Source organism: Poromitra crassiceps (assembly GCF_964638095.1).
Source record: "Poromitra crassiceps genome assembly, chromosome: 13".
Lineage (NCBI taxonomy): Eukaryota > Metazoa > Chordata > Actinopteri > Beryciformes > Melamphaidae > Poromitra > Poromitra crassiceps.
The window spans coordinates 45,557,496-45,584,617 of NC_139644.1; the positions used below are offsets into that span (position 1 = coordinate 45,557,496).

The window sequence follows — 27,122 nt, forward strand, 5'->3', positions numbered from 1 at the left end:
TACTGGCTCTGGAAGTATCTGCTGAGAGGAGTGACACTACAAACCAAACCTGTTTGCCTGTCAGGTGCATCGTTCCATCTGATGATGTCACTGTCCATCATGTCTCCAACTCCCTCCTTCACACACATAAGAGCCATTGTGGTCACAAGTCTGCCCGCTTTCAACATGTACAGTGGATTGAAAGACCTTCCTTCCCCCAAAAAGGTTTTTGTTCACTACGCTGTTTTTGTTTTTTCACCTTTTTTTCGCGGTTTTTTTGTTTTTGTTTTGTTTTTGTTTTTGCCGTTTTTGTCTTAAACAGAACTGTTAAAGCCTACTGTTGTTTGACACTGATGTTTTAATATGTAAGGTAGGCTGCTGCTGGAATCCTATATAGTTTGGAAATTGTTGTAAGGTTGAAACAGATTGAAAACAAATCCCTCCATGACAGCCAATCACATGAAAACAAATTTGTCTATAAATTGATATAAGAAATGTGTTGACTTCTGTCCTTATGAATCCTTTTTGGCTCTGAGCTTATGAAAAAAATCAAGCTTTGCCTTCTTTTCCCCCCTTTTCCTCGACAGACACATGTAAATGATGTTGTTTGTGTGTATCTATCTGGACGTACGTGTGTATCTATCTGGACGTACGTGTGTATCTATCTGGACGTACGTGTGTATCTATCTGGACGTACGTGTGTATCTATCTGGACGTACGTGTGTATCTATCTGGACGTACGTGTGTATCTATCTGGACGTACGTGTGTATCTATCTGGACGTACCTGCCAGTATGTGGTGAACTTTTTTTTCTTTCTTTTTTACGATGTTTGTTCACACCCATGTAACTTTGTAGTGTTATGTAAGTCCATGTGGGATGGGCACCTGGTGTGTGTGTGTGTGTGTGTGTGTGTGTGTGTGTGTGTGTGTGTGTGTGTGTGTGTGTGTGTGTGTGTGTGTGTGTGCACGTGCGCGTGCATGTCTGTGCGCGTGCGTGTGTGTGCGCATGTAGGTGTGTGTGGCTAGGAGAGTCCTGATTAATGCAAAGCAGGCTGAGGTCAGGCAGCACTGGTGTGGACTTAGACTGCAGGGGAAACTAGCGTGTCTAGGATTTGCTGACCATTCAGTCTCACACTCAGTTTTTAAGAACGCTGGGGTTGGTGAGGACATTTTAAAGTTTGCCATCAAAGCAAGACTGCAAGTGCTACCCACGAAATATAATCTGTCTACCTGGTACCCCCACACTCACAATCCATTTTGTTTGAACCATCCAGATTCACAGCACCATCTAGAATCCACAGCACACATAACGAATGGATGTCATGCATACAAACAACTGTACATAGCTCGCCATGACCGTATTGTAAATATTGTGTCTGATGCAGTCCATAACATCATGCCTGCTAGTGCAATACTGTGTAAGCACAGTAGAGTGGTACCAGAGTGGTTTGGGTCTGCCTGTGATGTCTTTGCTAATATCCCCAATACACCCGACGCTGTTTTTGTTGACACCAGCCATAAGCAGGTGCTGATGCTAGAGGTAGGCTGTGTCTTTGATCTGTACATGGACCAGGCATTCCAAGACAAATATATAAAATACCAACCACTACTCGAGACCATCACGAGCCTAGGATATACCTGTAGATACAGTGTGCTTATATTTGGAGGCCTGGGACATGTACATAAATGCACCATGAGAGGCCTGCAGATTGCTGGCCTGACAAGAGCAAGAGCCAAACAAACTGTCAAATATTGCTCTGTCTCAGCAATTATTGTCAGTCTAGCAGTGTGGAGAAGGAGGTGCTATGTGTATCCATAAGTGCTCAGTATTAATTGACCCTGATATATTTGTTTCCCTGCTTATGAAATGTAATTTGTGGAACCAAATAAAGTATTTAAAATGTGTGTGTGTGTGTGTGTGTGTGTGTGTGTGTGTGTGTGTGTGTGTGTGTGTGTGTGTGTGTGTGTGTGTGTGTGTGTGTGTGTGTGTGTGTGTGTGTGTGTGAGAGAGAGAGAGACACTAATAAATTAACAACAAATATAAGTACTAGCTATATCAATCACATAGCAATGGGATTCTCAAAAAATAAAACATTTAATCACACATAGCTGCATCTAGACTGGTTTTTATATTGGTGGAAAGCAGGGAAGGGATGGTGAGATGTCACAATGGCCCTGTCAGTGTAAAGACCTAAAAATGTAAAATATCACTGTAGTGCCCACCATGGGATTTTTCTTCTTTATTCCCCCCCCTCCCCCCATCCCCCAACAGATTATTTTGGAGGCGATTGGAGCAATGGTGCACAAGACAGCAAACAGCTCTCCAATTATAATACAACAGTGACATCATCGGTGACATCATCAGTGGGAAGCAGGGAAGGGATGCTGATGATATGATACGATATACGATGTACGATGTCACAATGGCTCTGTGAGTGTGAAAGCCTAAACATGTAAAATATCGCTGTAGTGTGTTATAATCTCAAAGATTTTCATTTAAATAAATATCTGCTATGTCACTATCTATCTAGTGAGTTAACACAATGGTGATTGAGCCTATGGCCCATTGATGGAAGCCTTTGCATTTTCAGTATTGCAGCATTTATTAACTTGGTGTCTGTGGTGACACAGGGTCGGCGGAGCTTTATCTTTACCTTTATTGTTTATTTGACAGGGACAATGCACAATCAATATATTGCAGCAGAAATAGCTATTAGCTCATTTGCATCTGTTGTCCCTGGTGGGAGAAGACGGTGGTACAATAGACAAACAAATCATACTTAAAAAAAAAACATACTCCCAGCAACAGAAACCTCATCAACAAACCAGTGGACAACACTATGGAGATACACATAACAGAGTAACAGTAGAATTACACATATCGGTATATCAGTACATTAGTCAAATTAATCAGAAACACAAAATTTCCCTGCACTAAAACTAAAGGAAATAAAATGTTCTCGATAGACGAGAGAAGACTTCTAATGGCTACAGGACTGTCCTTCCCTCAGCCACTTTTTAATTGAGGATTTAAAACCTTTAAAAGTACTGCAGCCTTTAACATCAGCTGGCAGGGTGTTCCACAGCCTTGCTGCATTGATTGGAAAAGCAGTTTGACTGAATTTTGTGAATCAAAACTGGACACAACAGTCCCCTCTAGTGGAGGCTCTTGTAGTTCTAGTTAGTACCACTGTTGCGATTAACCACAAATTGTTTAAATGGTGGTGGAGCAAGGTCATGGAGGATTCTGCAGACATTAGCCATAAACAGAAAGTTTTCAAAAGTCAGAAAATTATACTTCTTAATAATGCTGCAGGGGGTGGTATGTGTTGTGTTTTTTTTATCCAGTACCTTTATTGTTTGTTTAAATAGTTTATGGAGTGGCTGCATGGCTGTTTTATTATCCTGAGACCAAGTTGTAGCACAGTAAGATAGATGAGATAAAATCAGAGAATGCATATATAATTTTGCTCCATCTGTACTCAGCTGATTTCGAATGAATCTAAATTGTCGAAGGTTACGTCTGACAGTCCCTGCAATTTTTTATGTGTTTTTTGAAGGTGAGGTTGCTATCAATGATAACACCCAGATATTTGAACTCATGGACAACCTCCACCCTCTGTCCTTTCACATATATTTCAGGTGGGGGAGTGTTGATGTGCCTTATAGAAAAATACATATCTCATCGGGCCAGATTACATAATGTGAAAATACTGGGGTCCAGCTGCTTCTCGCATCATATTGGTTATTTAAAAAAGAAATCACATACAATAGAATTGCACTCCAAGGATTTTGTTTAGCATCTGAAAACATTAGTTCCATCTGCGTAGTTCCTACTTGGTGCTTGTCTACAAACTGTATGCTAGTGCTGTCATCATTAGGTGAATGGAAAAAACGCAAAGTGAACTTGCTTGATTAACCAATACTGTGTCGAGGACCACATATAGTATATTTTGAGAGACAAGCCGAGGACCGCTTAAAATCGGTCCACGGGCCGCAATTGGCCCCCGGGCCGGACTTTGGACATGCCTGGTCAGGAGGAACAATCTGTTGCCAAATGTTACGGCTAATTCCTTCACTGAGTCTCTGAAGAATCCATTGAGAGATGTTGCAATTACTTTCTCATCCTGTGTCATTATATTATCTATTCTACGTTCAAGATGCTTTGGCAACTTGTCTTCCTTTCTGGATATATTGTTAATGCTTCCAAATAAGTTGACTATTTCCCTTGGTTTGTTCTGAAAAAGGCTGCTTTAGCTCTTCTGAGTTCATTCCCAACTTTATTATGTAGACCTTTAAAAACAAGCATGTCTGCAATTAAACCTGATTTCAAGGCCGTTTTTAATGCATAGTCGATTTTTCATCAGATTCCATTGTATCTCTGTTAGCCAGGGAAGGTTTACTTTTTTATATCTATTATGTGATTTCTTCATGAATTTGTTTTTAGTGTTATTCATCATCATCATCATCATCATCATCAACTTTATTTGCAGACACAGGGTCCAGATATAACAACAAACAACAATTCAGAGAACACACAAATACACAGTATATCTATAAAAGGCACTTATACCAAAACTTCCACATATGTGATTGGTATCTGACAGAACTAATACCAGGGTTGGTTAGTAGCATGATATTCGAGTTCTGAGAGACATTTAGACGCCCAATAAATTTGTACATCAAGGTTCTTAAAAGTGCCTGAAAAGTGCTGACACCTGCATAGCAGAACAGTTCACTTGCACTAGTCCACCTGGGTTTTCTCAGCAAAATCCTCATACAGTCATTGTATGCAACCTGAAGTTTGTGGAGGCTAGCTTTTTTATACTTAACCCACAGGGGGCAGTGTACAAAGGGGTACAGTAGGCCCTAAAGAGACTTATCTTTACCTCCTCAGAACAAAAGTGAAATTTCCTAACCAACATGTTAGCCTGGGCATATAACATACGGCGCTGTCTGTACATGTCGTCATCATCAGCCATTTGGTCTGTCATAAAATGACCCAGATATTTAGTTTTAACACAGACAGATAAAACATTATCAGACAAATAAAAAGCAGGAAAAGTGAGATCCCTGTCCCCTTTAGTTCTACAGATCATAACCACACTTTTTTTGGCATTGTACTTTACATCGAATTTGACACCATAGATGGAGCAGATATTCAATAGTTGTTGAAACCCAGCACTGCTAGGGGAGACGATGGCCCAATCGTCCGCATACATAAGGTGGTTGACTAAGGTATTACCAATCATACAACCAGTCCTACAGTGATTTAGCTGGTCAGATAAATCATCCATGTATAGATTGAATAGAGCTGGGGAGAGTAACCCCCCCTGCCTCACCCCATTACCAACACCAAAGGGGGTGGATACTCTATTGCCCCATCTGACCTGCATATTCTGGTTGGCATACCAGTATGCCAGGAGACGGGTTATGCTGCCAGGCACACCTCTTTGACTCAGTTTTAAAAACAGTTTATGGTGATTGACCATAAACTAATTTGAAATCTGTTCTTCCAAATTACTATCAGCATGTGAAACACCCCACTAGGGGCATAAAGGTGTTAGATAAATGCTATAGTAGTGTGAAGGCTGCCTATCGATCCCTTCCAAGACCGGCTTTTGGCAAATCGGATCACATCTCCATGTTTCTCCTGCCCACTTACACACAGAAGAACCGTGTAATCAAACCAGTCGTGCGCTCCGCACAATGTTGGTCGAAGGAGGCTGAAACAAAGCTGATGGGGTGTTTCGACGCCACTGATTGGGATGTTTTTAAATCAGATGATTTAAATGAATACTGTGACTCTGTAACTGGATATATACACTTTTGTATTGACTCTTGCGTTCCGCGTAAGGTGTTTAAACAACACTCTAACCAGAAACCATGGCTCAACACTGATGTCAGAGTCAAATTAACTGAACGGACCAATGCTTTCAGGAGATGCCACACGCTACAAGCTGTCCAGATACTCGCTGGAGCGGTCAATAAAAGCCGCAAAGCGCTCATATGGAGAACTGATCGAGGGTCATTTCAAGGAGAACGACCCACGACGTATGTGGCAGGGTCTTAGTAATGTCACTTCATACAAACCCAGGAGCCTGGCTACTGCAGCTTGTGATGACCCCTCACTTCCTGATGTGCTCAATAACTTTTATTCGAGGTTCGATGCCATGAACAATGAGTCACCTGTTTTTATGCCCTCGAACCCCAGTGACCTGTCTGGGCTAACTGTACCTGAACGCGAGGTTAACTGTACTGGGCTAAATATACTTGAACACGAGGTTAACTGTACTGAGCTAACTGTACTTGAACACGAGGTTAACCGTACTGAGTTAACTGTACTTGAACACGAGGTTAACCGTACTGGGCTAACTGTACTTGAACACGAGGTTAACCGTACTGGGCTAACTGTACTTGAACACGAGGTTAACTGTACTGGGCTAACTGTATCTGAACACGAGGTTCGAAAGGTTCTGTCCAGGACCAAGGTGGGGAAGGCCGCTGGACCGGACGGCATTCCTCCCCGAGTTGCCAGGTCCTGCTCTGAGCAGCTTGCCCCTGTGATGACAGATATTTTTAATATGTCACTGCAGCGTCGCATTGTTCCAAAAAGTTTCAAGGAGTCCATTGTAGTCCCAGTCCCAAAGAAATCTCCTGTCACATGTCATAATGATTACAGACCCATTGCACTAACATCAGTGTTTATGAAATGTATGGAGCGTTTGGTGCTGGACCACATTAAATGTCAGATTCCTCCTACTCTTGATCCTTGGCAGTTTGCTTATAGGGAAAACAGATCAGTTGAGGATGCAGTTTCTATAGCTCTGAACTCTGTATATGAACACCTGGATAAAAGTGGAGCTTATGTTAGAATGCTTTTCATAGACTATAGCTCTGCTTTTAATACGATCATTCCCTCACTTCTGATCCGTAAACTGCAAAATCTTGGTCTGTGTGATGCTCTTTGTGAGTGGATTTTTAACTTTTTAATCCTGAGGCCTCAAAGAGTCAGGATCGGAAATAATCTGTCTGATATACTTGTTCTGAGCACTGGCTCACCGCAAGGATGCATTCTTAGCTCCTTCTTGTTTACTCTTTTTACCCACGACTGTATCGCTCACTACCTCAACAATCTCATAGTTAAATACGCGGATGACACCACTGTCATTGGGCTCATTAGCTCAAATGACGAGTCTAACTACAGATCTGAAGTAGAAGAACTTGTCAGGTGGAGCGAGGCCAACAACCTAATTCTCAATGCCTCCAAGACAAAAGAGCTTGTCATTGACTTCCGCCGTAAAAAGGAACCTCACCATCCTATAATAATCAATGGTACAGAGGTTGAGATGGTAAAAAGTATCAAATTTCTAGGTGTCACTATCTCGGATGATCTTAGCTGGCACTCAAATACCAAAGCGATTGTTAAAAAGTCTCAGCAACGTCTTTTCTTCTTAAGAAGACTTAAGGAGTTCACCCACAACAGCCAGATCCTTGTCAACTTTTATCGCTGTATTATTGAGAGCATTCTCACTAGTTCCTTCACTGTATGGTTTGGTAACCTTACTGTTAAGGAGCGAAAATCTTTAAATAGGGTAGTGCGCCTTGCCCGCAAGATAACTGGTGTCAACCTGCCGGCACTAGAAGAGCTCTATAGCTCCAGACTTCTGTCCCGGGCCTCCAGCATTATCAGGGACCCTGCAGGTCACCCGGCCGCCAGTCTTTTTGAGTTACTCCCTTTGGGTAGACGCTACCGCTCCATTAAATGCTCCACCACTCGCTTTGCGAGAAGCTTTTACCCAAGTGCTGTGCGTAGTTTGAACGATCACAAATCTAAACGGTAGATCTCTGTTGTCTAGACCACCTAGACACACCTAGACCTTTATTTCTTTTGGCATTTTCTTTTGTATAAGATGTCTTATACTGGTCTTCTCATGCAATTAATCCTTGCTTAGGCACTTTACTACTGTGCACTTTATGTCTGACTGTGCACTTTGTTTGCTCCTGCACTTTAATAAGTGAGCTGGATGACTCGGGCCTTTATCCACAGATGTACCTGTCTCCTTTTATTATTTTATTGTTTATTGTTTTGTTCTCTTATTTTATCTTATTTACTTTTTAAACCTTTTTACTGTCTGTCTTTTTATATGCTATGTTATGTTGTCATGACTTGTCATATTTGTGTCTATGTTTTAAGCTCTTGCACCCCAATTCCAATGTAGTTTCGACTGCAAATGGTAAATAAACTGACTCTGACTCTGACCCGGTCAAACGCCTTAGAGGCATCAATAAAACCAATTAGTACAGAAGAATTCTGCCTTTTATAGGTCTCAACAATTTCTTTCAGAGCATATATACACAAATCAGTACTATGCTTTGCTTTAAAACCAAACTGATTGTCTGTTGTGGAAATAAAAAGGCTTAAATGATCTAATAAAATCCTTTCCAGTACTTTGGATAACACACTAGCCAGAGCAATCGGCCTGTAATTATCTATGCTTCCTACCTTACCTGCTTTGTCTTTTCTGACCGGCACAAGAGTAACAGACAACATAGACTGAGGCAACACACCATGGCTCATGAAACCAGTAAAGAGTAACAGACAACATAGACTGAGGCAACACACCATGGCTCATGAAACCAGTAAAGAGTAACAGACAACATAGACTGAGGCAACACACCATGGCTCATGAAACCAGTAAAGCAAATGGCAAGCAGAGCTGCGACCCTAGGGCTTGCTAGCTTAAGGTGCTCTGCAGTGATGTCATCTAAGCCACTTGCTTTATTGTCAGCCAACTGTGCAATAGCTTGATGGACCTCAACAGTTTTAATAGACACTGCCTCATCATGGGCAATGTTTCCCACATTAAAGGGATCGCTTGTCACACAATGAAAAAGGTCAGAGTCGTGTTGCCTCCACAACTCAGCTATGTTGTCTGTACCAGAGACCCCCTCTATGGTGCATGGCAACAATGTATTGCTCCTGTTCAGGGCTCTCACCTCCTTCCAAAATCCAGTGACATTGTTACCAAGCAACTTCTCAGCCATAGAGTCAGCTCTCATTGCTTGTTCATTCTTACCTACATAGCGGACTGCATATTTGAACTTAGCATTGATTACATTTATTATTTATTATTGATTACATTTAGGAAACTTTGGCAGGAGACTTCAAGGTTTTCCACTATGGCTAAGCTGTTTTAGTTCATTGTCAAAGTTGATTTGGGCTTTCTTTGGTATTTTATAAGAAATCTGCTTTTTGTCATTGTTGAAAGTAAACCTTTCTTTAGTCAGTTTCCGGGCAATTAACATCAGGTTATGATCAGACATACTGTACCTGTAATAAAATTATAGGATTTTATTATTCTTTCAGGTTTATTACAGAACACAAGGTCAATTTGAAGTTTTTGTTGTACAGGTTATTCTAGTTGGGCTGTTAGTCATCTGGGTAAAATCATATAGGCTAGTGATCTCCTTGAGCTTCTTTCTACTTGTCTTATCAGCCCAATTTACATTAAAATCCCCCAGGACAATTATTTTTTTGCCCTCTATTGCTTAGTTCCTTTAGAATAGCTTTAAAATGGTCATAGAAACTAATATCAGGGGATGGTGGGCGGTAGATGCCAACTACAATAAATGACATTCTAGGGGACAGTGTCAGAGTAACTGCTAGACATTCGATTCCTGTATTGGTTTGGAAGTCTAATTGGCTGCATTGAAAAAGGTCTTTGATATACATATAAACCCCCCCTCTTCCTAAATTTCTATCTTTCCTAAAAACATTGAAACCTGGCATAACATAGGCAGCCTGTGGAGAAGTTTCTGTTAACCAGGATTCTGACAGACAGAGAAAATCAAGGTTTGAATTAGTGATCAGTTTTTCAACTTGTTCCATTTTCGATGAGATACTTCTTATATTTAAATGCCCCCCAATAAACCCTTAGGCTTAGATTGAACATCCCATATAATTTTAGCATGGTTCAATGTTTGAAGCAGAGCAATATTATATAACTGTCTTTGTTTGACTGGTTGTGGTTTTACCATCTGTGATTGATTGAGACCAATAGTCTGATCGCGCTCTCCAGCTGCTGGACCACTGGTTTTCGGCATGGCCCCGCTGGAGGGCATGAATGCTGGGCCCCCGCTAGGTCGGCTGTCGTTCCCCCCGTCATGGTCAGCTGCTCTCGGCGTGGACCACCATCGTTGTACTCTATACCTCCACAGTAGGATTGAGGTATGGGCTGTTGAAGGTCCCTCCAGGGACTTGATCACGCTCCCCAGCTGCTGGACCACATGTCCTAGGCATGGCCCCACTGAAGAGCATGAATGTTGAGCCCCCGCTACATGGACCGTCGGTCCCCCCATCGCAGCCAGCCGCTCCCGGTCCTGGATCGCTACCAGCACTAGAGGAAGGACCAGGGCACCGATGGACATCCCCACAGAGGAGCAGGCTCACAACAATAGTTAGTAGAGATTTACCGATCTTCCCATTGTTGTCCTCCGTCGCTTCCCGTTTTCTCGTTTCAGGAGGTCGTGTTGGTAACGCGGCAAGATGAGGCAGTGATATAGGTGAAAATGTCCCATAGTAATTGCCCCATGGTGATGATATTCACTCCGAGCCACATTCGATCCCTGACTCCTTTCCACATCTCCCAGTGAGAGGGGTGAGTTGTTGTGGAGTGTCTTAGCGTGGAGTGTAGCGAATAAGAATACAAAGATGTAAAAGGCCATCACGGTGACCGTATCCTGACGTTAATCTCGCCTGGATAGCTAGTGGTGGCTAGCTAGCAGGGTAGCTGGTAGGGCCAGGAAAAACAGTAGAACACTCGGGCTCCTTGTTGATGTCATCAGCCAAGACGACATTGATCCTGGGTTAAGAACAAACCCCCCGATGTAGCCGGTTTGCTTTTGGAGGCTGTTTCCGTGCTAAATGGTAAATGGCCTCCATTTATATAGCGCTTTTATCCAAAGCGCTTTACAATCAGTAGGTACATTCACCCATTTACACACCGATGGCGGCAGGCTACCACGCAGGGTGCTGGCACACCATCGGGAGCAATTTGGGGTTCAGTATCTTGCCCAAGGACGCTTCGACATGCAGCCTGGAGGAGGCGGGGATCGAACCACCGACCTCTTATATCCAAAGCGATTAGTTGACGACCTGCTCTACCTCCTGAGCTACAGCTGCCCCGTGCTCTGAGGCAGAGAGTTTTCACGGGCCCGGTTGATGTTGTCGGCAAGCAGCCAGTAGCCACGGACACAAGAGCTGCTAGTTGGCTTTAGTTTCAGTGCTGTCCGTAGTCCTGCTAGCTTTAGCTTCAGTGCAGTCCCACTATCATCAACTCCCTTTGCATGTTGTTGATTGTCGGCCCAAACTACGTCGGATCCTGGGTTGAAAACAAACCCCCCGATGTAGCTGGTTTCTTTATCTAGTTAGTTTTTGTAAGAGATTCCTGTGCTCTGAGCAAGCAGAGTTCATGGCTCTTAGGCTAGCTTGGCCAAGCCAACAGGCAGGAGAAGCTGTGTCAGCACTGGCTTGATTAATAATAAGCACTCGAACAGCACGGGTTGTCCGATAACACTAGTACAAGATCATTCAAAAACAAGAATCAGTTAAAACTCAAAGTAAAACTCAGAATAAAGCACATGCCACACCAACGGTTACATGCTGCCACTCCGACGTGCTGCCACTCCGACGTTCTGCCACTCCGAAATATCGGCACTCAGAAAGGGATCATGTCTATGTTCCCCGGGTTCTATATTCCCCGTTTTCCCACGCCAAACCTAACCTCCCCCCATGCCTAAACCTAACCTCCCCCAGACCCTAACCCAAAACCTAACCTCTCCCACCCCCACGCCTAAACCTAAGGTCGGCATTGCGGCTTCTAAGGTGAACGACCGCCAGTCCGAATAATGGAAGTTAACGTTCGGAGTGGCAGGGCTTCGGAAAGGCAGACAGTTACCCACACCAATGCATGCGCAGTACCTGATGGGGAAACACTCTGAGCTAACACAATAGACTCACTCTGTAGGTTACTGTAGGTTCCCCACAACTCTTGTGTTGGGGGGATGCGGGTCACTCTCGTGTGGTGCACAAGGTCTGGGGGCATATCGACAGCTGAAATGTACACGATGTGAGGGCTCACAAAGCAGATGATTCATCTACCTGTCAGGAGAAGTGATTACTGTGCATTTGCCAGCGTCTGGTGAGGAAAGTCTTTCGGCTTTGGGTGACTGCGCGAGTCCGTCTGACGGCGCGCCGCCTCGGGCGGGGTTGCTCTGCTTTGGGGCACCGGTCTGGAGCCGTTTTGTTTTGCTGGTTTTGGTGGACAGTAACCGTTGCTTCTGGGTGGGTCGTCCGGTGGCATTTCATAAGGAGGCCAAGAGCGCATCTATCACATGACGGTGAAAACACGGATTGACGTGATATCGCGTCAATGGCGGGGAAAGTGTTAAATGACATTATTTTTCAAAGTTTTAACCGGAAGCTGATGTTCGGATTTCCTCTGAAGAACTCGGAGGAGCCTCAGCAGTCCCGACCTCAAAAATCCAAGATGGCTGCTCCGCGCATCAACAGTAGTTAAAGTCGTAGTAAATACTGTTCATTAGCACTATGTCTTTTGTGTCTCATTAAATCAGCTGTTCACACAGCACTGTTTGTACCGGTATGCACAAAATACCGCAAAATGCATTGTTATCAACTGTTATTGCTAACAATGGCTAGCCTCAATGCGAGACTCAGCCTTCATTCTTCAGGTTGAGTCTCACCGTAGCAAGTCCTAAGTCAACTGCACGCATCGGTTGGAATGGTCTCAAGCGACATACACGTTATCAATCACAATAAAAATGTACCTTACCCACGTACAATGTTGTTGTCCAATGATAGGGACCAAGAGTATCCCAAAATATTACGTAGTTTTACAATACCGAACCCTTATTCACATGCCAGAGCTGAAGTTTAAGCTAAAAAAGTGTAAACACTGCAGTACACCCTCCCAACCACTGAGCTCGCAACCGATAAATCCGGCGCTGTGGAGCAGTTGAAACCAGAAATGACACAGCCGAAGAAGTGAATTGGCTTGGCCTTGGTAATAGAGAGCCCCAGTAACGAGTCCGGAAATCGTCGATGCTAACAGCCCTGGTTCTTCACAGTTTTCGCCTATGGGAGTTTTGAATTAGTTTTTGGCGCGATGCTTCTAATAATCTCTCTGGGCAACGCTGGCTTAATCAAACGCGAACCAGTGTTTAGTAATATCATCTTCACACACGAGGACCACTTTTACAAGTTTTGAAGCTTTTACGTGCCGTTAAAAGGGCGGCTAGCTAGCAAACGGCTAAATGAGACTACACTTTTGAGTCGATGGGGATATACGTCAATAACGTCACCACTTCAAAGGGCGAACACGGAAATTATCTTTCCCTCACCTGGTTCAGCCCCGTTCAGCCCGGGGTAATCAGTGCACACATCAACAAAAGTCCTGGTTGAGTGCTGACGTGACGTGGAAGCCTATGCGACAGTGTGTAGTTCTGGATTAGCTTAGCACAAGCTTTTTACCTCTAGGGCTCACATTTACGCTACAAAACTCATGAAAGTGGTCCTCGTGTGAAGATTATCCCGCTGAACCTTGGTTCGCGTTTGATTAAACTTGCGTTGCCCACAGACATTATTTGAAGCATCGCGCCAAAAACCCATTCAAAAATCCCATAGACAGAAACAGTGAAGAACCAGGAAGTTCGGGACTTCCGCATTCAGCCTACAAAAATACGTCATCCCTGGGGCTCTCTATGGCTCTGGACTGGTATCCCCCGGGGCCAAAGAGGCCAATTTGGGAGGCGCCAGCCAAGTTGAGAGGCGCCAAGTTGGGGGCCAAGGAGGCCAAGTTGAGAAGCACCAAGTTAAGTCACTAAGTCAGTCCGGGGCCATTACCAAGGCCAAGCCGGGAAGCGCCAAGTTGGGGGGCCAAAGAGGCCAAGTTGGGATGCGCCAGGCAAGTTGGGAGGCGCCAAGTCGGGGGCAAAGAAGGCCAAGTCACCAAGGCTGAAGGCCAGGCCAAGTTGGGAAGCACCAGCCGAGAGTTGCTGTAAGACGCCAAGTTGAAGGCCAGAAATTATCGCCTAATTATTCATAATTTTCTAGCCGAAGTCAAAGTTACGGATCGATCTCAATGAATTACTGGAAATTAGATCTTATTTTGGGGGGATTCTCTATACTAGCCCATACAGATGCCACCTTAGCGCCACCATACGCCAAAGTACTTGCCATGCAAGCCATTTGCTAAATAAAGTCTATTGTTAAACCTTACCGACCGGTCTCTCATGATTGAAGTGAGGTTTCGGACCAAATTTCAATCAGGAAGGCCGCCATATTCATGTTACCTGATCAGCCCGTGACGTCAGCCAAGCTTCGGGGGAAAACGAGCAGACGTGATGCCAACTGCTGCTATGATCCACCAGAGATGGGGGTGACGTAGGAGCCTCGCTATACTAGGATGAACTGACGACGACTGACGTCACAACTGACGTCATACTGGACGGGATGAACTGATGACAACTGACGTCATGACTGACGTCACGCTTGGGCTTGACTGACGTCACAGGCTGATCAGGTAACGTGAATATGGTGGCCTTCCTGATTGAAATTTGGTCCGAAACCTCATGTGTATATCCTTTCAAACATACATACAACCGTGTAGCATCATTACTATCTACCATTACTATCTACCTATATATCTGCCTATAATACATAATACATTACCATCTATCTACCTATAATACATTTATCTATCTAGCAAATATAATACAAAGCAAAAATATAATACATAATACTAATAATACTATAATACATCTACCATCTACCTATACTGCATTAGTTAATATCATTTGTTTTTAGTCTTTAATTGTGTTTTCTGCGACTCTACTAGGATTATATTCACAAGGGACGAGTTATTAAACATCAGGGATGCGACAACAAACATGTTTCAGAGAGAAAAGTCTTGTAAATCTGTCAAATCCAACCGAACACGAAAGAGGGCTAAGAAAAATGTCCTTTTGTCATGGTCTGTTAAAACATTTGTCATGAATATTGTTGACAATATTGAATATTGTGTTCAAACCAACTATGGTGCGAACACCATAGTTGGTTCTTATGTTTGAGAAGGAGGGCGTTACATGTGTGGAGCCTGCAGAACAGAACAGCGACAGAGAATGACGACAGGTTTGGTTTGTAGTGTCACTCCTCCTCTAAGCAGATACTCCCACAGACTCCACACAGTCTGAACTATTAACACCATGGACTCAAGGCTGCTCACCTGTGCTGTAACACTTCTGGCCTTAATGGTGAAGGGTAAGTGCTAATATTACACATCCTCTTCTAAAAGAGTTACAGGTTGCTGCTGAACGACGACTTGTTGTGTCTACTGAGTCCATTATGGCAATAGTGTGATTTATTTTGTGTTTACAAAGACTATGATGTCTGAATGTGGTGCAGAATAGAGTGAGATGCCTGCATCAGTCTATTGATTGTGAATTGACACAAATATACATTATTCAGATAAATGTGGTATACAGTATGAATTTAGATTCTTTCATTGGACATAATGTGAAGCAACTACCTGAGATGTCTGTGTGAAGGAGTCAAGGAAGGTTGAGTAAGGCATGTATAAGGAATTGCCATATCAGATAAATGTGTGGATACGTCTTTCCATGTCTTGGGAAGAAATAACTTAGCATTGTGTTGATGTTCCTCAGTTGAAAGTAGCCTAACTAATGTGCCCAGACAAGGCAGGTGTTGAGATTTTTGTCAAATTTCAATTGTGAATCAAAAAGCACTCCCAGGTTTCTGGGATATGACGTGACATTACTGGCTAAAGGACCAAGGTGCTGACTGATTGAGCTGGATTTAGGGTTAGGGTTAGGAGCTGATAAGTAGGCTACAAGTCTCTGTTTTATCAGAGTTCAACTGGACCCCAGGAAGAGTAGCTGGAGTCAGCTGTCAAACTGGAGGAAGTTGTGAGCCACCCAGGCTTTTACAGCAGCTACAGCAGGGATGGGCAACTTTGATGATAGGAGAGGGCCATAAAGAATGTCCTCGCTACCAGAGGGCCAGATTGTGACTGTGCACTTCCACCAGTAGCCTGCTGTAACACCATCACTCCCACTTATAGCTACTAATTTGATGAAAAGGACTCAAGGTTTATTATACCAACATTTATATTTTTCATATTATTTAGTAATTCTTCCATTCAGATGACACCAGAAACTTTGCTCTAACTGTAAAACAGCCCCGCCACAGCAATTTTGTCAGGATCGGCGTCGGAAGACATGTGGATCTATTCGCGGACAGTTGAGGGCCACGGGAAACCTGGCAAGTCTTGAGAAGCTGGGGTGTTGTGGAACTTGATAGCTGAGTCTGCACTGTTCGAGGTTGGGAACGGTTGCAGAGGTTGCAGGTTGCAGGGGTTGCAGGTTGCAGAGGTTGCAGAGGTTGCAGAGGTTGCAGGTTGCAGGGGTTGCAGAGGTTGCAGAGGTTGATGTGATCCTAGCTTAGATTTATGAATCACTCGCGAGAGCCTGCCGGAACGGGCCTTTATAGATCCGAACATGACACCACCTGTGCTATGACATCACTACCGTTATGACATCACCAGCGAAAGGCATGAAAGACACTTATGAATCATGACATCATCAGTGATCGATGACATCATAGTAGGAATGACGACGTCAAAGCAGGAATGATGACGTCATCCTAACAGTACCCTCCCCTCAACGGACGCCACCTGGCGTCCAATGAGGCCATCAAGGATGGCATCTGGGAGACAAAAAATCTGCAGGTTCTGGTGGAGGTGCTCTTCCGCAGGTGGTTAGACGCAGGTGGTTAGACCCCAAAGGGGGTGTAGGAGAGTGAGGTGCTCTTCAGCAGGTGGTTAGATGCAGGTGGTTAGACCCCAAAGGGGGTGTAGGAGAGTGAGGTGCTCTTCAGCAGGTGGTTAGATGCAGGTGGTCAGACCCCAAAGGGGGTGTAGGACAGTGGAGGTGCTCCTCCCTAATACTGGATATCGAAGCCATAGATAGACCGATACGTAGACAGAACTTCTACCGGGTCCGGTGGATCCTCTGGGGCCGGCCATCCCCCGGGGCACGATCCAAACACGGGAGGCTGGGGACCACCAAAAGGGTCAAATGCCGCCGTCTCCGAAGGCAGAGCCACAGGGGGATCTGACTCAGCGAGGCCTGCCCTCCCGACCTGTAGTTTGGGGAGGTCACCCACCGTCTCCTCCTTTAAACGCCTCTTATTTCTTCTTGCTCTTGACCGAGGGCTGACGACACTACGGGGACCTCCCAGCATGAAGCTGGAACCTACGTGTGGGTCAAGGACAGGAATTGGCTGCTGCTGAGGTACGGGTTCAGACTCGGCGAGGGGAAGGTCCACAGGTTGTGCCTCAGGTACGGGTTCAGACTCGGCGAGGGGAAGGTCCACAGGTTGTGCCTCAGGGCCAGCAGACTCGGAGGCCCCCTGCGGTGGGACGGAGCCGATCTGCAGGCAGCGATTGAACTTCCCAATGAGACGATCGACAGTCCTCTCCAACTCCTTAACCCTCTTGGAGACACACTGCCACTCCTGGGTCCTGCAGGGAACGCTGCCCAACCGTACAGATTTCTTGGCTGGACACGTAGAGTCTTGATCCACTGAGAGTACCACGGGCCGGCGAGCGGTGGGACCACTTACTGGACGCCGGGAGCAGGAGGAGAGGTAATGCCCGGCTCGACCACAGTACAGGCAGCTCCGGGTGTCCAAACGGCGCTGCCTCTCCTCTGGTGTGATGCGAACCCTGCCGGTCAGATCACAGTACAGATGGCTGCTGGGACTCAAATGTGGCTGCCCCTGCTCAGAGATGGCGCGAACTCCCCCCCAGAATATGCGCTTAGTAGCTGGAGGCGGCCGAGAGGCAGAGCTAGAAGCAACGGCCGCTGCGGCCGGGGGGGGTAGCAGGTCTGGAAACCTCCGGAACGACGGTGCGCTCGGAAGCTGGGGCAGGAGGGGCAGAAGGCTGCGGAATGACACCCTGGGGGCCTAGCCCTTCGAGACGATCTAGCCGGCCAATCAAGAGGGCGTGCCGATCAGCGGCTTCGGAAGCCAGAGCCTGGATTACTCTTTCCTGCTGGGCAATCAGCTCAAGTATTGTTTCAAACCCCTGTCGGGTGGCCGAAGGCAGGTCTCGCACCCACCAAGGGTCTTCCTCCTTGATCGGTGGAAATCTATCCGCTAAATCCATTTCTGAGTGATTCATACTGTCAGGATCGGCGTCGGAAGACATGTGGATCTATTCGCGGACAGTTGAGGGCCACGGGAAACCTGGCAAGTCTTGAGAAGCTGGGGTGTTGTGGAACTTGATAGCTGAGTCTGCACTGTTCGAGGTTGGGAACGGTTGCAGAGGTTGCAGGTTGCAGGGGTTGCAGGTTGCAGAGGTTGCAGAGGTTGCAGAGGTTGCAGAGGTTGCAGGTTGCAGGGGTTGCAGGTTGCAGAGGTTGCAGAGGTTGATGTGATCCTAGCTTAGATTTATGAATCACTCGCGAGAGCCTGCCGGAACGGGCCTTTATAGATCCGAACATGACACCACCTGTGCTATGACATCACTACCGTTATGACATCACCAGCGAAAGGCATGAAAGACACTTATGAATCATGACATCATCAGTGATCGATGACATCATAGTAGGAATGACGACGTCAAAGCAGGAATGATGACGTCATCCGACACTTATGAATCATGACATCATCAGTAATAGGATGACGTCATCATTCCTACTTTGACGTCGTCATTCCTACTATGATGTCATCGATCACTGATGATGTCATGATTCATAAGTGTCTTTCATGCCTTTCGCTGGTGATGTCATAACACAGGTGATGTCATATTCGGATCTATAAGGGCCTGTTCCTGCAGGTCCTGGCCAGTGATTCAAAAACTCACATCAAGGATCACATCAACCTCTACAACCTCTGCAACCTGCAACCCCTGCAACCTGCAACCTCTGCAACCTCTGCAACCTGCAACCTCTGCAACCTCTGCAACCGTTCCCAACCTCGAACAGTGCAGACTCAGCTGTCAAGTCCCACAACACCCCAGCTTCTCAAGACTTACCAAGTTTCCCGTGGCCCTCGGCTATCCGCGAATAGATCCACATGCCTTCCGACGCCGATCCTGACAAATTTGATGTAGGCTATGCCAACTGTATGCAAAAACACATTGCATAGAAGACATCAACTCGTCTCACAAGAACAGTGGAAAATGACTGGAGGTGTAGTTGTTGTGATGAATAGTATCGCCAAAGTCGCGGAGTAAATTGCTATTCAGACTGTAAACAGTGGAGCACGTCACTTCCTTTTACGTGTCCGCGCTAGGTAGGGCTGTCCCAGAGTCTATTTTTCCAATACAAATTGACTCTGGGTTCCCAGATTGCTATACTGAACAGGGCATCTATGCTGATTTGTAAATAACCTCAATTATTGCATCTCCTCAGGTACCGAAGCACAGTTGGATGGTGAGTTCTGTTCTCATTCATTCATTCATTCATTCATTCATTCATTCATTCATTCATTCCCCCTTCCCTTGGCAAATAACCATGATATTGTGCTGCACTGGCTGCACGGTTCCCACGGTCATGGAAAAACTTGGAAAAGTATGAGTAAAATCCTTGAACATTTTTGAAAAGTCATGGAATTTTGTTGTGTGTAATAAAAATGTCAGATTAATCCCCTATTGAAAATTCACAATTTTCTTTTTTCAATAGCTTCCATGTAATGTGATGCAATGACTCTTAGAGTCTAAAGCAATAAAATCCAATTTAAAGAGGTGTGTCCTATTTGTCCAGCCTAGTAATAATTACTGCTATCGCTTCAGAGTAACCACCTCACATTACATGGAAATTCTCTTATGCATCATTGAAAATTCATGGAAAAGTTTTGACATTTTATCCATGAAAATCAATGTGTGGGAACCCTGTGTCTAAAGCTATAAGAGATCATGTTTCAATGTGTGGGAACCCTGTGTCTAAGCTATAAGAGACCCTGTGTCTAAGCTATAAGAGATCATGTTTCTCGTCCACATACAAGGTAAAGTGAAACTGAAGGAAAGGCATGAACATAAATGCCGCCCCTACCCTCCACCAGTCTTATCTTATCTCCATTCATACAGAGAGGAGGGCAAAAGTCACTCATGCAAACCACGGTTCAGTCATGTTTATTGCCATTACTGGAAATCTTACATCCTTCCTCTTACAGTATCAAACAAGATATACTCAACAGAGTTAGTTACAGTATATACAATCAACACGATACACTAAATGTGCATCCTGGTGGCTCACCTGGTAAGCTGTCCTATCTAGTAAAGGCAAAAAGTGCCCCAAAAATAATCTAAAAACAAACAAACAAACACACACTAAACTCAATAATATTCAAACAAGACTAATAATATAGATGGGCCTTTGGTGTAAATGTATGATGTGGACACCAAATGTTGCACATTACTGCAGCGCCTGCACATGTTACGCCCCTGAAAGAGATGAAGAAGTTTACTGCCTCTTCCTGGATACCAAATATTATATATATTATACTCCTTTCTGATGAATATATAATGTGCAATTATCAATAGAAAAATGATCTCTTAAAACAAAAATACTAAAAATAATAACCCATTTGCAATGCAATGCTACTTAGAAACACATTTTGCACTTATAGTATAACCAACGTCTTAAGCCAAACAGTATATGTATTGTGTGTTTGGCGACTTCCTCACAGAGACTGAGCGCATTGTCTGCATGGTCTAAGAATATGTATAAAAATATGGACAGAGGTACAATTACCTATTGTGCAAGTTGAGCATATAGTTGTTAGTTTTTTGTATGGCCTCATCTAAAGTGAGGACTATCTATTTATGCCTTACAAAACATTTCTAAATGAGAATAAATACAATTGTTAAATACATTATTAGCTTATTAATCAGGAATAAAACATTTATAAGTGTTTATGAATTACTTACTCATTCTTAGTAATGTATGAACAATGCTTTATAAATGATAAATTAAGTATTTACTAATACTATGCTTAATAGCGTGCAGTTATTAAGTGTTACCCCTTTTTTGTACCAGGCTGTAAGTTTAATTCTGCAGTAGAATTTGAGAAAAGAGAGGCAAGAATTAAAAAAGAACGTCTATGTTCTGTCACAGGCTTTTTGTCCCGTTCTGTTTCCATAGTGTGCGGCACCGCTCCACTCAACACTAAAATCGTAGGAGGGGTAGATGCCCCAGCGGGGGCGTGGCCCTGGCAGGCCAGCCTGCACAGCTTTGGGACTCACTTCTGTGGAGGATCGCTCATCAACAACCAGTGGGTTCTGACTGCTGCTCACTGCTTCCCAAGGTGAGATCTGATCGCAGTTGCTGAACGGCCAAAATGCCATACTTGAGGCTTCAAAACAGAAGTCTACAAACCAATGGGTTGCCCCCTGCAGGTCATTCAAAAAGGATGCCGTTTTAAGACACTTTTGCATTGGCTTAGATTTTTACAAACGGAGCTACCCCCTTGTATGTAACACATTTATGTGTGATGAACCGTTTACACTTTAGATTAGGGGATGCAGAAAACCTTGTCAATGAATTGTAAATGATTTACACATCATTTATAACAGGTGAGGAACACTTCATTTAATAAAAGTTTGTAGATGACTTACAAAACATTTGTGATATGTTAGCATTGCACTTATTAATCATCTATAAATGCATATGTTTTGTAAATGATTAGTTAACTATTAACTAAAGGCTTATGCATGACTTATGACTGAACGTTATTATAAAATGTTGCCAAAATTCCTTCATAGTTTGGTGCTAGGCAAAGGTGAGTGACGCCTTGGGGTTGGGCAGGCAGGCAGGCCCGTCTTCTAGCCTTAGACCTTAGTCTACTCACACAAAATGGCGCCCATGATTGACAATTAAATTACCAATGACTGCTCATTGGATCCAACCGCAACACGTGGACTTGACTTGGCTGATCTACATGTAGACTTGGGACTTGAGACTCAAGCAAAGTTGACTTGGTCACACCTGTGATTGTTCTACATTCACATCAATATTGTCTGGTCCTCCTCTCAGCACCACCATATCTGGGCTGACCGTCTACCTCGGACGCCACACCCAGCAAGGCACCAATGCCAACGAGGTTTCCAGAAGCGTGACCCGGATCATCAAACACCCGAACTACAATGACCAAACCACAGACAATGACGTGGCCTTGCTGCAGCTGTCCTTCCCGGTCTCCTCCTTCACCAACTACAGCAGACCGGTCTGCCTGGCTGCGGATGGCAGCTCCTTCCATGCCGGGCTAATCAGCTGGGTCACTGGCTGGGGAACTATCAACAGTGGCGGAGGTTAGACAGCTGGGTGACAACAAAATTAAGTATCATGTTAGTTGTAGGCCTAGTGTGTTGTGATGGATTACAAGCGGATTACAAAACCAGTAGTACAGTAGATAATGTTTTCTTAATTGAAAGCATTTGGACCTATACATACTGTAATGTCTCTTCCATACCTGTAGTTCTTGGACCGACAGACAATATTGACTCCAGAGCAGCTGTCTTTCTGGACCGTGAACACTAGATATCCTCTGTCTGTCTGTCTGTCTGTCTGTCTGTCTGTCTGTCTGTCTGTCTGTCTGTCTGTCTGTCTGTCTGCCTCTCTCTCTCTATCTCTCTCTCTCTCTCTCTCTATTTTGACAAGGAACTTTTGATTAGGAAAAGGTTGTATCTTTATTTAAATATGTGCTTCATATATAATATAAGTTCAATAACTGTAGATCACACCACTCTTCGCAAGTAGGGTCTTACTCTCCCCAGACTCAAATATTACGTTGAATCGCTGCGCTAAGCATACTAAATGAGTCTGTGCCGCTTAACAGCCACTGCTGGTTTTTGAAGGCAGGTCTAGGGGGGTGTGTGAAATTGAATGAGTGACAGGTCGTAGCACCAATGAGAGAGCTGTTCGAAAAATGGGCTGTGTCTCCCATCGCAAAGTCGTTACTGATTGGTGAAGGCTGAATCCACCACTGGCCAATCACTGGGCAAGTGAACGTTTCCCTCCCCTAACCAGCTGGCTGAGAGGAGTGTCCCAGACCCAGAGAGAGCTCTGCAACATGCAGTAACATAGTGTATCAGCGTAAGAGCTCTCAAGGGTCTGGCATTGAGACTACAAGGATGTTAATATCAACTTTATGTGATTCGTCTTCATGTGATTCATAACATGCTCCCATAATTGGCATTGGCGAGTCCTTGCCAAGACCAATTTATTTTACGTCACTGTGTCCTGAGTGGGACAATTTTGCTGCTATTATCAAGCGGGACAACTTCACTTACTATATATGACAGTGTAATGTTTCCAACTAGTTTAATTGTGTAAAAGTCGAATATAACTGCTTATCTTTCTAGCGGTATATCGTTTTAATCATTTACTTTAGATTTGTCTTTCCCAGAGTCAGAAAAAGGACACTATCGCCGTTCATTTAGCATCACGCTAGGCTAGCCCTAAGTTGGCCACCCTGGCACCGCTAATGTAAATAAAGCAGTTAAGGCGCAATCGATTGTCAAACATCACCCAAGCGTGTCCTTTGGCTTTCTCTCATCAAAGAGACTTTCCTAAAGTAATTGGACATTTAAATGTCCATGTAACATTATTTATGTTAAACTTGATGTGTAGATTATTAGAAATGTCTAAATCCCCTGAAACTAGTTGGCGTTAGCTGAAATGAAACCCCCACGACAAGATAAGGATGTGTCCGACTCAAGGCCATAGTGTGCGACTCACGACACAGTTCCGCTAGCCCTCATTTGTAAAATTGTGTTTAATCAAAAGCACCCAGATGCATAGAGTGGCTGCATCATATGTTTGTGACATCTGTTACATATCTCCCTGCGTAAATCATATGTTTGTGACATCTGTTACATATCTCCCTGCGTAAATCGGGAAGTACAACTGTAAAAATGATTAAATAAATCAAATGTAAGTCTGATCCGGGACTGGGTGTTCAGGAGTCTCAGCCCTGACTGTGGGACATGGACCCATATACCTTTAACTCTGTAAAGATGGACAGATCTCCTCTCTCTTCTTCTTCAGCTTCCCTCCCTTACCCTGAGACGCTGCAGGAGGTGGATGTCCCCATCGTGGCCAACAGCCAGTGCAACACCAACTATGGTGGAGGGATCACAAATAACATGATGTGTGCCGGTCTGTCAGAGGGAGGTAAAGACTCCTGTCAGGTGAGCATGTTTTCTTTTTAATAAACTCAACAGCCGGTAATGCACATATCCACATCTGCATATTCTGTCAATTACAAATATGGCACACTCATTTCTAGTGTGCCATCTCTAAGTATGTTTTGTGTGCTTGCACACAACTGTCTGAGCAATTGTGCATTGTGAGCGTATCCTTCTGCGTCAGTATAACAATGCTAAAGGTCTCCTTCTGCGTCATTATAACAACCAGCCACGTCATGCTGAAGCCACGCTGCGCCACGCCAAACCGATAGATTCAGCTTCTGTTCTATTTTCCAAGCGTGCTGCGCGCTGTCCCGAGCTGCCAGGCAGGCAGTCAATGCAATTTGTGAGGGGTGGGAGGGCCCGGAGCAGCAGCTCTGAGCCCAGTGCTGAGGAAAGGAGACTGCTCATGGTGTGACCGGTTAAGCGTCAGATCAGCTAGAGCCTAGCTGCCTCAAGCTTCAGTTCGGCATGGCTTCGGCGTATGGTGTGTTTGGCCACTTAGAGTATGATGACATTTAAATCATGTATAATTAACTATGAACAGTCTGGAATACACCAGAGTCAAGGTTAATTAGTCAAGCTGAATAATCCTTTTCTAGGTCATGGTGATGTGGTGTTGATATGTCTACTGATGGTGATATGACTGACATACTGTGTTCCTTCTGTCCAGGGGGATTCAGGTGGGCCACTGGTGAGCAAACAGGACTCCCTCTGGATCCAGTCTGGAGTGGTGAGTTTTGGTATAGGTTGTGCTGACCCTGGCTTCCCAGGAGTCTACGCCAGAGTGTCCCGGTACCAGGCCTGGATCAAAAGCCACATCACCACCAACCAGCCGGGCTTCGTCACCTTCAGCGGCTCTGGCAGCATCTCTGGAACTGCTACTCTCTCCATTTTACTCCTGGTGTCCATTTCATCTGTGCTCTTCCCTCTGGATGTCCTCTAAGACAGTAGCACGCCTGGGATGCTTTTCGAGGTCATAGTGATTAATACCACTTTGGAATCTAAGAAATTAGAAATTGGAAATTGGCCTGTCAGTGACGTCCACATCTGATGATGCAGTTAATTGTTTGATGACATATTGATTGTAGAATTGATCGATACTACACTGGCTGTCTATCATGGAAGCCCTTAACTGGAAATTATTTGATTGAGTGTCTTATTCCATGTTATCATTATAATGATCCTGAGTTTCAGTGCCTCATTGTCTGAAGGCTGCTTCAGAGCTTTTCCACCCCAATAAGAATAAAATTAGTATGTTGCATGTTTTTGGCCTGAAAATGTCAAATAAAAAAATCCTACATTATATAGGCCTATCTTTATAATGAATCTCTGCTTGTTGGCATGTGAAGGTGTTGGTGGTTGTTATTATGTTGTGATAAGCAGCTAGAGTGCAGAGAGTAGGATGAGGTGAAAGATCAGTGGGATCTTGGAGAACACCTCCGCAAAATCCATACGTTTCTCACCAGGGAAGCGACACAACTCCTGGTCCAGTCACTTATCATCTCCCGTCTGGACTACGGCAACGTGCTCCTGGCCGGGCTACCTGCCTCTGACATCCGACCGCTTCAGCTCATTCAGAACGCTGCAGCCCGTCTGGTTTTCAACCAACCCAAATTCTCCTCTTCCGGGACCTTCACTGGCTTCCCATCTTGGGAAGCCAATTCCCATCAAATTCAAGACACTGGTACTGGCCTACAGCAGGGCAGTACACCAGACAGCCCCTCTGTACCTACAATCTATGGTCAGGCTCTAAACCTCTCACCGCTCCTCCACCAGTGCAGGATGCTTTGCCCCTCCTTCGCTACGTGGGCTCAAAAGTTGCTCATCCCGTTCGCAACTCTTTTCATCCCTGCTGGCACCTCAATGGTGGAACAAGCTCCCACCTTCGGTCAGGACGGCCGAATCACTGTCGATCTTTCGGCAAAGACTAAAAACACACCTTTTCAGGCTCCACCTGGCCCCTTCTTGATCTAACATCTCTCTCTCTCTCTCTCTCTCTCTCTCTCTCTCTCTCTCTCTCTCTCAAAATAAATAAATACATAAAACAAAATACCACTATTCCTTCAGAAGTTGTAGCTGTCATAGATTGTGTTGCATAGTTAGTTTCTCTATTGTTGACAAAAATGTGTGATTGTAAGTCGCTTTGGATAAAAGCGTCTGCCAAATGATGTAATGTAATGTAATGTAATGTAATGTAATGTAACACCTCACCTCTGAAATATCCACAGGCCTGTTAACCTGCAGTTATTATTTGCATTTTAATTTGCATAAATTGACCTGCATTTATTTGCACTGTCTGCACTGCTCTGTCTTTATTGTTGTATAGCCCAGTGGTTCTCAAAGTGGGGTCCGGGGACCCCCAGAGACCCTTGAGGGGGTCCCCAGCAAAAAAGTAGAATAATTTATATTCACTATTCCATCCAAAAGTAACACAATGACAGAATGTACAATTGGCCATGGGTTTCATATAGGTTTCATCACTTTCTGTATAAAACATTAAAAGCAAAAATCTGATCTTAATAGTCTGTGTGGGAAGGCCCACAAAATGTTATATGGCTGGCATGCGAATGGGGTAAAACCCCCATATATCTCAATGGCTGACTCACCAAAGGACAGAGTTGCGGCTCTACACTACAGGATTGGGGATTCTAGAGCAGGTACATAGACGTCTGTTCAGATGTGCATTTACTGCGGGGGTGACTCTAGCCAGCTAACTATGTTTACATTTTAAAAACTGCGACAGTTCACACAACTTTAACACGACATGCATATATTATACATCAAACTCTTGAGCTACTTCTGCTCTCACTCAGAATGTCAAAATATAAGCGATGTCATGTATAGTTT

The 27,122-nt window shown here is 44.5% G+C and overlaps 1 protein-coding gene across 1 annotated transcript; it reads left to right on the top strand.

Moving 5' to 3' along the window:
* Positions 1-5,909: 5,909 nt before the first annotated feature.
* On the top strand, positions 5,910-25,218 carry LOC310788590 (trypsin-like; the record flags this gene model as incomplete). Its single annotated transcript, XM_083650121.1, has 7 exons — positions 5,910-6,033; positions 10,062-10,124; positions 19,498-19,518; positions 21,229-21,391; positions 22,120-22,394; positions 24,133-24,275; positions 24,946-25,218. The coding sequence occupies 7 exons, from the start codon at positions 5,910-5,912 to the stop codon at positions 25,216-25,218; spliced, it is 1,062 nt and encodes a 353-aa protein (XP_083506247.1).
* Between the last annotated feature and the right edge of the window lie 1,904 nt (positions 25,219-27,122).